The following is a 15310-nucleotide window of genomic DNA, read 5'->3' as shown; positions in this document are numbered from 1 at the left end:
TAATTTACACCTGTGTGCAGACTGCGGTGGGAGCCAGCCATAAAGATCATAGTGACTTGAGATTTTCAGCACATAACTGCGTGGAAAGGGACGTTACTTATTTTCTGCACGGTTCCCTGCCCCCTACTGAAGCCAATAGCAGGGGGGTTGACCGTGATTGTATAAGTTCTTCATCTCTATGGGAGATGCCCACATTTTGTGTATATTTTAAAAAAAATGTAAAAAATAAAAATAAAAAAAATAAAGCCATTTGCTTTTTTCTGCTTCCCGGTCACTGAAAGCAGATTGGATGGGGCTAGGAGGCCTCTTTCCATGTATAAACAATTGATGTAGCTCTTATGTGGAAAACCGGCACCCCGCTCCATCCAACCCACTTGCAGTGGTAGAAAAGCAGAAAACAGTTTAATGGGCTGTTTTATGCAGCTTAGGGATCTCACATGTTTTTGGTAGATACTGAAAGAGTGCAGTGCCCCAAGTTATGGAAACTGTTTAGCTCACTGTCCTATGCTGTCTATGCATGTAAACTGAGTAAAAATGACCATTTGGGGGGTGACGTTCCTTGGTGCGATCTACATCTATCAGACATTCATTTCGTCGATATGCAATAATTATTAGTGGGAATACCTCTTTAAAAATTAAAGAGTAAATTCCTTGAACTGAAATGAAGCAACAGAAGAGCAGAGAGCTTACTTAACCCTAAAATTTACAGTAACCTCTATTTAGAAAATGCTAAGGTCTTTGCTGTCTTGAATACCAGCTTTGCTATGTACTTTGTAGAAAACGAAGTAGAATAACTGCTTCCTTTAATAATAAATCAAAAAACTTTAATAGTGAGGAATACAGGCAACTTCCTTTTCATACATTTGCTAAACATTGGTATCAAGACCCAATGTATAGGAGTAACAAAATTCACCGGCTTGATCTTTACATTAGCTATACTTAGAGACCAACATGGAAAAGAAAATTAGATAGGAGACATACTGCAATATCAGCCATACCTGGTCCTATTCGGTTTAAATAAATACATCATTTCACAAAATAAATTGTCCAGCATCTGCCAATTGCTTATTTATTGCTCACAATCATTTGAATCTTTACAATTGGTATCAGATCTCACATGAAACAAATTCAGACATTTTATATAAAACCTATAAAAGATATTTCAATTTTTATCTAATACTTTTAAAGGTAACTGGCTGTTTGACCTTTATGAGATGGTGCAGCCAATTTATTATATAAAATAACATTATGTTATGAATAAAATAGGAAGCTTATTTACTGCTTGTAAGCAGACATTTGCACAAGACTTTTGCCGCCACCACCATCAATTACACTTAAATACAAAAGGCAAAGTACATGTCTTACAATTCCATCTTGGTAACCCAAGCCAGATATTCCCTGTACTTCAGCTGTAACAAATTCACTATCTACAGCAGCAGAAGTCATATAGTTGACCTCAAAAAATGTACAATTTACTATTAAGAGTATAGATATGACAAAATAGTGTGCAGGATCCCATAGGAATTCAATAAATTATCTTCCACATTTCAATTCAAGAAAACAGTCACATGGTTTTACAAACAAGTAATGATCATCTCGAATAGGTCATAAAAACGCTGCTGTCCTTTAATACAAGATGTCACGTAAACCACCATTTTTTCTGTTAATCTTGTAATGTCCTTTGGATGATTATTTACCACAAGACCGAACAACCTGTGTTCTCACTGGAATTGTTGATATACTGATGAATATGGGGAAAATCAAAAGACAAAAATAAAGGGAAGACAGGTGCAAGTCAGGACCCCACCCCTGCTGCAAATATAACAGTCATTATGACAGCGTTCTCTCATGATGATGGAGATGTGCCTGTTCGCATATTTAACTGTGACAAAGAGTTCATTTGTTTGTTTAAAGGCTTCAAAGGAGTGCTGCATGTGAGAGCCTGAGGAAACCGATGATGATATCTGTCTAATCGCAAATATTTCACAGTCACCAGCTTTCCTAAAAGACGGGGGGAAAAAAAGAAGGCATTAAAATGCACATGCGTCTATTACTTTCCAGCTACTTGCTATAATAAATATATATATATAAATTTATGATATTCAGATTTTGTTGGTAACTTTTATACATGCGCCTTTTTACATGCATGTTTCATTTTAGTTGTGATTAAATCGGTATATTACACATAAGTATACGATACTGTCACTACGATGTATATTACATTACTATTATAGCTGCACTCAACATATGCTATTACTATTTTTTCACTTATATACTTTTGTCTAGTATAGTTTTCTATTAGTCATGCAATATTTATTTATATAATTATGTATATATATATATATATATATATATATATATATATATATATATATATAGCGAACTCGATCGGTAATTGGTTGATACATTCTCCTCTATTAAAGTTCAATTATATACAATAAGTATGACTTTATTTGCTGCTATCTGCGGCGTTTGTGTGTATGCCTCTGTAATTTATACACGAGATTCATTTTATTTTTACATACGCTCTGTACATCTATGCTAGTTTTTCATTATGATTTCTTCCATTTCATTCCCAGTTTGCTTTATTCATTTCACTAGCACATATGTATATGTATATCTATACACATAGTTGCATTTGCATATGACGCATACTTCTTCACATATACCTCCTTACCTAGTGTCCAGTCCGCGTTTTGTGGCTTTTTGCCAGCGAAGCACGGCCTGCACACGTCATTAATTTTCCGGCTTACATGCCCGTATATTTTTGTGCCACAACTAAGAGCCAAATTCGGCTCAAAATGTGTCAGTCGCCTTTCCTTTTGTGTTTTATTAATATGGATATCTGCTATTTTTAACCTGATTGAATAAAAGTCAAGTTTTATATACCTTTTCGTCCACACACGTGGAGCAGCTGGAGGCCCTGGCTTTTTTGCCCTCCCCTTTTTTTCTCTATCGGATTCCGGGACCCGGCCCGCTGTTTGCCTACCCCCTGCTCTCCGCACCCTATGAAGCTTCTGTTTATCCAGTACGGCACAGTGGTGAGCTGAAATATTCCTCTTTCATTTTTCTATTAAAATGCTTGCTTAAACTGAAAACGTCTGGCAGCTGTGCGGCATCCATTGCTGTCGTGGCAGTGTGTCTGTGGGGAGGTGCGGCCCAGGGACTGGTTTGAGTGGCATTGGGGCCGCTCTGCCAGTGGGTCGCTCCTCCTGTGGGCACTGGTGCTGTGTCGATGGTGGTCGCCGCCCAGTGCTACGCCATTTTATGCTAGGGACCTTAGGGACCCACTTTAAATAGGTGGGCTTGACGTGGCAAGTGGGCTTGTACCTTTTGATCAAAATGTATACAAACAACCTGTTAGTTTTTGAATTTATGCTGAGAAGCAATTAGATCAAAATACAAAATGTAGATGTACGACCATGTCTGTTTTCACAATTTAAACTGAATGTATTCACTAGAGTGCTGAATGAGATCCTTACCATCAAACCAAGATCCATGCAGTGCCTTGAATGCTTTGCCTGCATAGTCTGGTGATAGACATTTTACATACACACAACCCTGAAAAAAAGTAACAAAATTAGTAACAGAGTGGGATGCATGAAATTCTGAACAATTTAACAAATAAATAAAATTACAATTACCTCACGGGAATTTTTATCAACTGCAATGTGGACAATCCCTTCATTATCACTACATTTCTCCAGAATAGCTTCTTGGATAGCTAAATGCCAAAGATCCCCAATTTCCCTAAAAAATAAAAGTAAAAATTCATGTTACACGAAGCTCACTTCTAAACCAACTCTAAAAGAACTGTAGTGAAAATGTTTAAATTATGTCTGTGCCCGAGCTGCAAAAAAACTTTAACTACCCTTCTGACATTCCCCGGTCCACCGGTGCTGGTCTTCTTCCTGCGGACAGTGAGTCATACTGTGCTCAGCATATCACCGGCCGCAGTGATGTCCCACATCGGCCGGTGATAGGCTGAGCACACTGTCATGTAAGAAGCCTGGGCCCTGCCTTCTCCCTGATGCTGGGCTTTTTACATGACCGTGCGCTAAGCCTTTCACTGGCTGTGGCAGGACATCGCTGCGGCCGGTGATACGCTGAGCGCAATATGACTCACCGTCCCCAGGAAGCAGGAAGAATTTTTCACTACAGTTCTCCTTTACAAAAAAAATTTTTTAACAAAATTTTTATTGGTGTTTTCACAACAAAATAAAACAACAGAATCGAACATGTTGGGGAACAACCCCCAGTGTGTCAAAGAAAGAAACAGAATAAAATCAAGCCAATATATAAAATCAAAAGTTTGCCAATCAGATAAGACCAGACAGAGGTCCACACCGGAACCAGCAGGGTTCATGTGAGGAAAGAAGGGGGAAGGGAGGGGAGGGGAAAAGGAGGTAACAAACAATCCACATCAGGAAAAAAGGTGGGGTGGGACACAATAGGGAACACATATACAAGAGAAGAAGAGAAAAGAAAAGCCTAGGAAGAAGAAGAAGTCAAGGTGGTTGCCTGTCCATGAATCTATCCCATGGGTCCCACACCGCGAGAAACTGCGGTAAAGCATTATTTAGGGAAGCAGTGAGTTACTCCAACGATCGGATCTCCCTTACCATAGCTAACCATTCACCCTCAGACGGAGGAGCAGTCTGCTTACAATGTTTAGCTATCAGAGTCTTGGCCGCCAGAACCATGTGTAGGAACAACTTAAGTGGTCGTTTAGTCAAGGCTTTAGTGGACAAGTGTAATAGAAAAACTTAAGGGTCCAGCGGGACCATAACCCCCAGTACCTGGTGGATCAGCCACTGAACCATCTGCCAGAAGGGAACAATCAGCGGACAGGTCCAGAATATATGAAAGATATCCCCAAGCCCCACACCACATCTCCAACACTGCAGGGGAATATCGGGGGTTCAGTTTATTCAGCAAAACAGGAGTGTGGTACCAACCCATCAGCATCTTAAATTGTGTCTCTTTGTAGGCCGTACAAATAGAAGCTCGGGAGGCCCGGTCCCAAATGACCCTCCATTGGGGGGGATTGTGATGGTAGTATGAAGGACCTCCTCCCACCATCCCATGTAGCGGTGAGATTGGGGGGGGGGGGCGCATAGTCACCTTCCAGAGGGGAGAGTAGAAGGGAGTAGATATCCGAGAGCAGTCCCCTCGTCTGGGGCCCACTTCTACACAGTCTCTCAAAGCTCGTGGGGAGTGACACAGTCAACGAGCCCGGCTGCGAGTACAAGTAGTGCCAAGCTGCGTATAGTGGGCCAATGCAGAGGAGGGGGGGGGGAATCACATCTGATAGGAAAAAGGACAAGTAAGTGTACCTGCCATTAAAGGAGAGTTGATTAGAGGGAAATGCTGCTTATGATGGTGAGGAGGGAGAAGTGGCCACTCCTGGAAGTGGGTGAAAGTGGCATTTTTTTGCCCTGTTGGGCAGGGATTTAATGCTTGCTAAAATCAGGCTTTGCTGCGATTTTCTGCAATTGTGGTACATCTGCTATATTTCTGCAGTGATTTCACAAACTGTGACAACCACAGGCTGAAAACAGGACCAAAGTCAGCTAAGGATGATCCATGCACATTGGTACAACAGCATTAACTAACTTATTTAAAAATATTTAATTACTTACATGACTGGATCAAACATGTTCCTTATCTTTAAACAAGGAGTTAGGCTATTTGGAGGGGAATTCCTTTTATCCAGATGGAAAGCTGTAACAAAAGTCAAACAGTTTATGAAAATCTGCTAAAGAAAAAAGAAAACAAAACTTTATACGTTTATGCAATGCGTTTGTTAGGCCAGATGGGCTCTGGCCTAAAAGACAGAATTAACAATGTTTTTTTAAGTTGCAAAATAAAATTCGATCAATTTACACCATTTTGTCTTTTCTTAAAAAGAAACAATAGAAATCAGCAGATCTGCCTTGTAAGTAAAGGTCAAACTATAAATATAAAAACCAACCTTGGCCTTGCCACACTTTAGATGGGATGACTGAAGGTTTTTCACACGAGGAAGGCTGGATCCATTTCCATGCAGGGACGTATGCTCCTCTTATGTACCTTGTTTCAGTATGTACACGGGATTCATTTGTAGCCAGGAACTCCACTGCTCTTTCCCAAACTTTCTTCATTTTTTTTCTGTGAAAGGAAAATAGAAAGTGACCATGACTTTCCAAACTGTTTAGAGATGCTTGTGCTTGGACCAGATATAATACTAACACAAGATTGCTACTAATAGTAGCTGTACATTCGGCATTAATCCTAAAAGTTTACTTGATTTACAAAAATAGTTGCTATAACCCCTTATGGAGTCAGACAAATTTGGCCTTGAGGACACAGGAAATTGAAATATTTGCACTCCTCGCCTTCTAAGAAGTCAGAACTTTTTCCCCTACAGACCCAAGGGTTGGTCCTGCATGACTCTTGCTAATGGGAACAGTGTTCATGCTGTGGAAAAAGTGCAGGAACTCCATTCCCATGCGTTCCTGCCGGACTTGAGCCCCGATTGTACTTTTTTTATAGGCTCATTTTTTGTGCCATAATATCTCTCTCTCTCTCTCTCTGTCTAACCATCTAGGACAACAGTCAAAATTGGTATGTAAGAGGCTGGGATCAGGTTTCTCCGATTGCAGCCTTTACAGCCATAACCCAGCTGTCAATTACCGCCAGCTACCACAGTGATCACATGGACAGTTACTGCAACTACGGTTATGTTTCTGTATATCATGGTGCACCAAGGCTAATAGTTTGCCATACACAAGATCAATATCTGATACATACCTGTTATGTGGAGTGATCAAGGAATCTCTAACATAGGGGATTGGTTTATATGGATCAAGTACTTTGTTTTCTTGACAAGCTTCATTGTGACTTTTTAAAACATCTGAAAGCAAAATTACTTATGTAACCTGATACGTAATACCTTTGCAGTACATTTAGAAAAATAATGAATACTCATTAAAAATAGTCTGATAGATATATACTAGCAACAAGCACAATAAATTGCAACATGTACAGAATCTGAAATACCTTATTACAAGATAATCTATTAAGATGCAAGGTCAATTACTCTTTGCATCCTAAGCACAATTCATTTCATGGCAACGATTTGATTCTGTTTGCCTTAGTACAGCTATTTAGTGGCCAATGTTCTATCTAAAGGTGACTAGCAGCGACAAATGAGCCTCACCAATATCAGCGCTGCCATCAGCGATTGGTTACCAAAATCATGTAAAAACCACAAGTCACTGCTGCAGTATTGTAAGGAAAAGAATCCTAGGATGTCTACTAAAGGTTTTAGAAGGTGAGTTAATTATTAGAATCTATAATCAGCCTACTTTTTTTCAAGGTTAGGCAACTTCTAATTTATTAGACACTAAGGGCACGATATTTCTCCTGCTATTCCCGACTGCCCCCATAATAGTAAATGAGAGCTGTCAGGACTTGTTATTGCCCAGTGCTCCCAGTCACGAGAACGGCTGTTAAAGTCACACAAAAAAAGACTTTACAGACGTTTTTGATGAGGAGCAATGGCAGTTTGAAAGGGGCCTAAGAAAAAATAAATAAATAAACTGATAATCACAATACCAACCTATAATTTTCACCACAAGGTCATACATTTGTTTAGTTTCCTCCTCTTCCTTTTTCCAGCGGTATCGCATATACTGAAGCACTCCAAAAAGCACAGCAACACCTTTGAGAATATGGGGTGGGGGAACGTTGAAAATTAGTTCATATATGTGGTAAATGTCAAACTTCATGTAGTCTATCTAATCTTTTGCTTTATTTCACGACAGCCACATTCACATTGGTCTACAACTTCTCAGAAAAAAAACAAAAAAACACAACACTTCATGGCCACCTCATACAAGTGGGTCCCCAACCTAAAATGCATAGCAGTGTGTTGCAACACCCTTACCCACAAAGGGAGCAATCCAGATAGTCTGACAGCACTGGGGCTTGTAGATAAGCACCCAGGTTCTGAACCACACTGAACAGATGACAAAAGCTCACCTTTCCATGTAATCGCAGCCAGTAGAACAAGAGAATAATTGTTAAGGTGGCCATACACATTATTTTAAAGTGGTACTCCGGTGGAAAAATATATATATATTTTTTTATAATCAACTGGCTTCAGAAGGTTATTAAAAAATATTAATACTTCCAGTTCTTAGCTGCTGTATACTACAGAGGAAGTTGAGTTGTTCTTTTCTGTCTGACCACAGTGCTCTCTGCTGACACCTCTGTCCATGTCAGGAACTGTCCAGAGTACAAGCAAATCCCCACAGCGAACCTCTCCTGCTCTGGACAGTTCCTGACATGGAGTGGGCAGTAAGTGTTATACATCACAATATATCTATGTAGTTTCTCACCACTATTCTGTACTCAACTCCCCATAATGACAAAGTACAAACAGAATTTTAAAAATTTAGCAAATTGTTTAACCCCTTAAGTACACAATCCATTTTGGCCCTTTTTTGCATTTTCATCTTTTATATTTCCATCCACAGACCCATATAGGGGCTTTTTTTTGCACATCAAATTTTACTTTGTAATGACATCCCTCATTTTATCATAAAATGACTTCAGTAATTCTTAAAGGGATACTCCGCTCCTAAACATCTTAACCCCTATGCTGCCCCTGAGGGCATGCCACCAATCTGGACTTTATGGCCAGAGTAACCACGAATAAGCCTCTCCTGAGTAAAACTGGGTTCATACTAAGGAATCTCCAGACAAAACTAGACTATTCCGTCGAAAGAATGAGCTAGATGATTTGTTCAGAGGCAGAAGCTTTGCCGCTAAAATTCTGCAGTGTGCACTGTGCAGCAGAATCCCATTGACAGCTGCACCAACATTTTCTAGTCTAATTTCTGAGCTGAATTATGCTAGGAAATCCCTCAGTCTGAAGTTAGCCTAGACACATTAAAGCCCATCTGGAGTTCGCAAACAAACAAAATCCTCTTTAAAGGCAAGCTGTCACTAAACTCCCCCTGCACTAACCAGAGTTACTGGCTGGTAGTGCGGGGGATGCCGTTCGCCAGTTATCTTCATTATTCTTGATATGCAAATTATCTAACTGGCACGGTGGGGTTACAAGGCTCCATCTGGCACTATGAAGTGTGCCGCGCCTCCACCCGGCTTATGAATATTCATCCCCTCCCTCAGTTGAGTCCAGTACAGAGCGGGGAGGGGAGGAACAGTCAAATGGAAGGGATGAATATTCATAAGTCGGGTGGACAAGCGGTGCTGATGTACCAGTGCCAAATGGAGCCTTGTAACCTGACCCGTACCAGTTATCTTCATTATTTTTGATATGCAAATGATCTAACTGTCGAACGGCGGGACAGATCCAGGCATGATAGGCAGCATATTGATCACCGTCCCCCTACTACCAGCCAGTACCTCTGGTTAGTGTGGGGGGAGTTTAGTGACAGTTTTCCTTTAAAATAAATTTGTTAAAAAATTCTTAAGTTCTGTTTTCACTTTGTTATTGTGGGGTATTGAGTGCAATTTTTTTTTTTTTTTTTAATCTGCAACACAAGAGGTAAAAAGTGAAAGGGTCTGAAGACTTTCTGAATTCAGAGTGTTTGTGTATATATTTCATTTATTTGGGAAAGTTACCTAGAAGCAACAGTGATAATCTGTGTGCTACAGTCACAATGGCACGGCGGATACGACATACAAAGGACATTTGTGGCCAAAGGGATTCCAAGTATTTCACATCTGCTTCAGTTAATTTATCATTTTCCACATCTCCAAAGCACCTAAAAAAGAAGTTTTATAAAATATTGTTTGTGCCTATAGTTGGAAAAGATCATTAAGCAAATTAATGCATAGTATAATTTGAAAATGCCAGAACACATGCTCTGCTCTTATAGCAATTTCACGTAATTAATTTTTTAACTGCCCCCTAAAGAATTAGAGGGGTTATCTGGCAAAATTGTTATTACCGCTATATGCCTGAACTGCCACAATTAAAATAAACCTTATGGCTCTCCCATTCACAGTCCCTGTTTTTCTTCCTGCTTTTGTTGCCCAACACTTCACACTGTGCTCATCTAATAGCTGGCCACATAGATGTTCCACCTCAGCCCATAATAGGCTGAGCAGCAGTGTCATGAATTGGGCCTGGGCATCTGAAACGTGGTTGGGCCCAGGCGCAATAAATCACACTACCGCTCAGCTTAGGACCGCCCGAGGTAGGACATCACCGCCACCTGCGTTTAGCTAAGCAAATAAATTTAGGCCAGATTGCCCCTTTAAAGGGGCATCTTTTTATGTTTTTAAACCCCTTAAGGACCGGAGGTTTTTCCGTTTTTGCATTTTCGTTTTTTGCTCCTTGCCTTTAAAAAATCATAACTCTTTCAAATTTACACCTAAAAATCCATATGATGGCTTATTTTTTGCGCCACCAATTCTACTTTGTAATGACGTCAGTCATTTTGCCCAAAAATCTATGGTGAAGCGGGAAAAAAAATCATTGTGCGACAAAATTGAAAAAAAAACGCTGTTTTGTAACTTTTGGGGGCTTCCGTTTCTACGTAGTACATTTTTCGGTAAAAATGACACCTGATATGTATTCTGTAGGTTCATACGATTAAAATGATACCCTACTTATATAGGTTTGATTTTGTCGGACTTCTGGAAAAAAATCACAACTACATGCAGGAAAATTAATACGTTTAAAATTGTCATCTTCTGACCCCTATAACTTTTTATTTTTCCGTGTATGGGGCGGTATGAGGGCTCATTTTTTGCGCCGTGATCTGAAGTTTTTAACGGTACCATTTTTGCATTGATAGGACTTACTGATCACTTTTTATTCATTTTTAAATGATATAAAAAGTGACCAAAAATGCACTATTTTGGACTTTGGAATTTTTTTGCGCGCACGCCATTGACCGAGCGGTTTAATTAATGATATATTTTTATAATTCGGACATTTCCGCACGCGGTGATACCACATATGTTTATTTTTATTTTTATTTACACTGTGTTTTTTTTTTTTATTGGAAAAGGGGGTGATTCAAACTTTTAATAGGGGAGGAGTTAAATGACCTTTATTCACTTTTTTTTTGCAGTGTTATAGGTCCCATAGGGACCTATAACACTGCACACACTGATCTTCATTATTGATCACTGGTTTCTCATAAGAAACCAGTGATCAACGATTCTGCCGCATGACTGCTCATGCCTGGATCTCAGGCACTGAGCAGTCATTCGGCGATCGGACAGTGAGGAGGCAGGAAGGGGCCCTCCCGCTGTCCTGTCAGCTGTTCGGGATGCCGCGATCAGCCGCGGCTATCCCGAACAGCCCGACTGAGCTAGCCGGGAACTTTCACTTTTAGCCGCGCGGCTCAGCTTTGAGCGCGCGGCTAAAGGGTTAATAGCGCGCGGCGCCGCGATCGGCGCTGCGCGCTATTAGAGGCGGGTCCCGGCTTCACTATGACGCCGGGCCCGCCATGATATGACGCGGGGTTACTGTGTAACCCCGCGTTATATCAGAAGAGCAGGACCAAGGACGTACCGGTACGTCCTTGGTCCTTAAGGGGTTAATATATATTCCAATCTGCAGCTCTTTGTACATACATTCACACAGGGAAGGCTGTAAGTCACATAATAGGATGACCCACTTGATTTCTAAACCCAGAATAATTAGATCTTTAAATTAATATATGACAAGTTCTCCTGGAACTTTTTCCTCAACACTATCAACATGCTTAGCTCCTCCTCTATGATGCTGGCAGATTGGGCTGCATTTTCAAAGGGACATGTTTCCCTTAAAAACTTATCAAAAAGTTTACCCACTTTAGTTGAAAACATACAGTTTGAGCCAACAGTCTTTTTTGACTCTGGCTCTTCAAACTGCCATATGGTCTATGCCATATTTCTTTTTAGGTGGAGGGGTCTACTAATGCACCAGATTTACCACAGTGGCTTAATGTCTGAAGTAGGTCAGTGCGAACTTGGACTAGATACTGGACTAGATTTAGTAATTGTGACAAAAATTGTCTAATTTGTAACTATGGGCAAATCACAGTTTTTGTCTCAGATTGAAAAATCTGAGCTAGTGATAAAACTTTTGGTGCATGACAATAAGCTACAGTCCTTTCCATACACACCTTGCTAGAAGAAATGCACTTACTGTTCTTTTCTGTGTGCTATGCACGCCAGAACGTTTGCACTTTTACCAGCATCATAACATAGCAGTAAGGAGTAGTTGTCGTGCTGTGACTGCCCAGGCAACTAACGGAAAGAAAGTGCCTGCGTGTGCAAATACTGGCAAGCAGCCTAGATCTATTCCCACCAGCTGAAATGTGCACTAAGGGGGTTCTAAAATGGGTTATCCAGCAATAGAAAAACTGTTTCCTGCAATAATAGCACCATACTTGTCTGCAGGTTGTGTGTGGTATTACAATTTAGCTCCATTCATTTCAATGAAACTGAGGTGAAAAACCACACCCAACCTGCAGACAAATGAGGTGCAGGTTTTTGAAGAAATCAGGTCTGTTATTCTAATGCTCTATAACCAATTCAAGGACAAAAGCAACGAAAGCGCCAGACTCATTTTGCCACCACTCTAAAGGGTTAATGTAACACATCTATGCAGGTAAAGAAGTCGATTTTTATGCTTCCCGTAACATTTCTCTCTCGGAGGATCCATTGGGGGAGACAGACCGTGGGTATATGAACAATAATTTTAGCAACAAGAAAAGTCGGCCCCTCCCAGCAAGATATACCCGCCCACAGGCACCTGAGCAGTAGGAGAGGACCAACAGACAAAAAAACAAACAAACAAACAAACAACTAACTGTCCTGGGAAACCATAGAATTAAAAGTGAACTGAACACCACCCTCGGACAGGTAACCTAACCAGGAAACCCAGAATAAATGGGTGGGTGCTGTGTCCCCCCAATGGATCCTCCGAGAAAGATTTTGCGGTAAGCATAAAAACCTACTTTTCTCGATCAGCTCCATTGGGTGACACAGACCGGGGACGTACCAAAGCAATCCCCGGGGTGGGTAAAACATTTCCAACTTATGTGGAAGGCTGGATCATAGCTGCCTGCAACACCTTGCTACCCAGACTAGAATCAGCAGATGCAACTGGTAGAATTTCGTAAAAGTGTGTAAAAGACGACCAAGCGTCCGATTTACAAATTTGCAGGGCTGAAGCCCTGCGGGTCACTCTGGCGAAATTAAGAAGTGACTGAAAGGTAAATCTGAACAGCTTGTACCACATCAAGCCTATGGAGCAAACGTTCCATGGGATGAGATGGAGCAGGACAAAAAGACGGAAGGACGATGTCCTCATTTAGGTGAAAGGCGGAACCACTTAAAGGGGTACTCCGGTGAAAACCTTTTTTCTTTTAAATCAACTGGTGGCAGAAAGTTAAACATATTTGTAAATTACTTCTATTAAAAAATCTTAATCCTTCCAGTACTTATTAGCTGCTGAATGCTACAGAGGAAATTCCTTTCTTTTTGGAACACTGATGACATCACGAGCACAGTGCTCTCTGCTGACATCTGTCCATTTTAGCAACCATGCACAGCAGATGTATGCTAAGGGCAGCATGGTGGTTCAGTGGTTAGCACTGCTGCCTTGCAGTGCTGGGGTCTTGGGTTCAAATCCCACTAAGGACAACAATAACTAAAGTGTTATTATTATAATAACGTCAGCAGAGAGCACTGTGCTCGTGATGTCATCAGAGAGCATTCCAAAAAGAAAAGAATTTCCTCTGTAGTATTCAGCAGCTAATAAGTACAGGAAGGATTAAGATTTTTTAATAGAAGTAATTTACAAATATGTTTAACTTTCTGCCTCCAGTTGATTTAAAAGAAAAAAAGGTTTTCACCGGAGTACCCCTTTAAAAAGGTAAAAAGAACGGGATCAGGCCAAAAACAACCTTGTCCTGGTGGATGACCAGGTAGGGAGAGCAGCAGGCTAGGGCTGCCAGCTCTGAAACCCTCCTAATAGAAGAGACTGCAATAAGGAAAGCCACTTTCCAGAAAAAGGAGACGAAGGGGACAGGTTCAAAAGGTAGTACCCTGCAGGGCACCGAGAACAAGATTCAGATTCCAAAGGGGAGTAGGTGATCTGTAAGGGGGAGCCGCACGAGCCACACCTTGTAGAAAAGTCTGGAAATGAGAATCGGATGCCAGGGGACGTTGAAAGAGAATGGAAAGAGACGAAAACTTGTCCCTTAAGGGAACTGAGTGCAAACTACTTGGGGAGAGAATCCCCGGCTCTCAAAACCACGGTCTCAACCGCCACGCCGTCAAATGCAGCGACTGTAAATTGGGGAGGCAAAGAGGATCCTGAGAGAGAAGGTCTGGATAAAGTGGGTGGTGCAGTGGCACGTCGTCCACTAGACGAACCACTTCGGCGTTCCACGCCCGCTAGGGCCAGTCTGGAGCCACAATAATGGCGGGAACGCCCTCCACTTTAAGCTTCCTCAGGACCCTGGGAAGTATAGGAAGAGGAGGGAAGACATAGGGGAGGACAAAGTGCGACCAGGGAATCACCAGGGCGTCCACGGCTAGGGCCAAGGGATCCCGGGACTTTGCCACAAAGTGAGGAACATTCTGGTTGTGCCGGGACGCAAATATGTCCACATCCGGAGTGCCCCAGAGATTGCAGATCTCCGCAAACGCCTCTGGATGAAGAGATCACTCACCGGGGACAGCCAAGGAGCGAATGAGAAAGTCCGCCTCCCAATTTTTCACTCCTGTATGTGAATCGCTGAGATGGAGGGAACTCTGAGCTTTGCCCAGAGAAGAATCTTGGAGACCTCGGCCATCGCTGCTGAGCTGCGTGTGCCGCCCTGGCGATTGACATACGCCACAGCAGTGGAGTTGTCCAACTGGACAAAACAGGACAGTCCTGGAGAAGGCGCTCACGATGGCACAGGCAAAGACAGATTGCCCTAACTTCAAGGGTGTTGATGGGGAGAATGGCTTCTCGGGAGGACCAAAGGCCCTGGACTGATGTTCTGGAAAAATGGGGATGTGGTGGAAGGAGTCTCGGATGTCCATCGAGGAAAGAAAGAAACTCCCCTTGATCCATGGACGCCACTACAGAACGGAGAGACTCCATACGGAAATGACGGCGAAGTAGGCGGCGGTTGAGGAGCATCAGATCCAAGATCGGGCGGACTGACCCCCATTCTTGGGGACCACAAACAGGTTGGAATAGAAACCTGAAAAGCGCTCCTTGGGAGGAACCGGGAACGAAAGAAGCGTTGTAAACGACATCTCAGACCCAGGAGTCCTGCACGTGGTCAGACCAAAT

General features: G+C 41.8%; 1 protein-coding gene across 1 annotated transcript in view; it reads right to left on the bottom strand.

The window, feature by feature from the left end:
* Positions 1 to 1041: 1041 nt before the first annotated feature.
* The window catches only part of LEMD3 (LEM domain containing 3), a 68165-nt gene continuing 53896 nt past the window's right edge, over positions 1042 to 15310 (bottom strand). The window contains exons 6-13 of the mRNA XM_056574262.1: positions 9637 to 9779; positions 7604 to 7705; positions 6793 to 6895; positions 5975 to 6150; positions 5643 to 5724; positions 3645 to 3750; positions 3483 to 3561; positions 1042 to 2001 (exon numbers count right to left, since the gene is read on the bottom strand). Of these exons, the coding sequence (XP_056430237.1) occupies positions 1847 to 2001; positions 3483 to 3561; positions 3645 to 3750; positions 5643 to 5724; positions 5975 to 6150; positions 6793 to 6895; positions 7604 to 7705; positions 9637 to 9779 (946 nt within the window). The 3' untranslated portion in view covers positions 1042 to 1846. The remainder of the gene's footprint in view (positions 2002 to 3482; positions 3562 to 3644; positions 3751 to 5642; positions 5725 to 5974; positions 6151 to 6792; positions 6896 to 7603; positions 7706 to 9636; positions 9780 to 15310) is intronic.

This window comes from Hyla sarda, chromosome 4 (genome assembly GCF_029499605.1).
Source record: "Hyla sarda isolate aHylSar1 chromosome 4, aHylSar1.hap1, whole genome shotgun sequence".
NCBI lineage: Eukaryota > Metazoa > Chordata > Amphibia > Anura > Hylidae > Hyla > Hyla sarda.
This window is presented reverse-complemented; position numbering and strand designations above follow the sequence as displayed.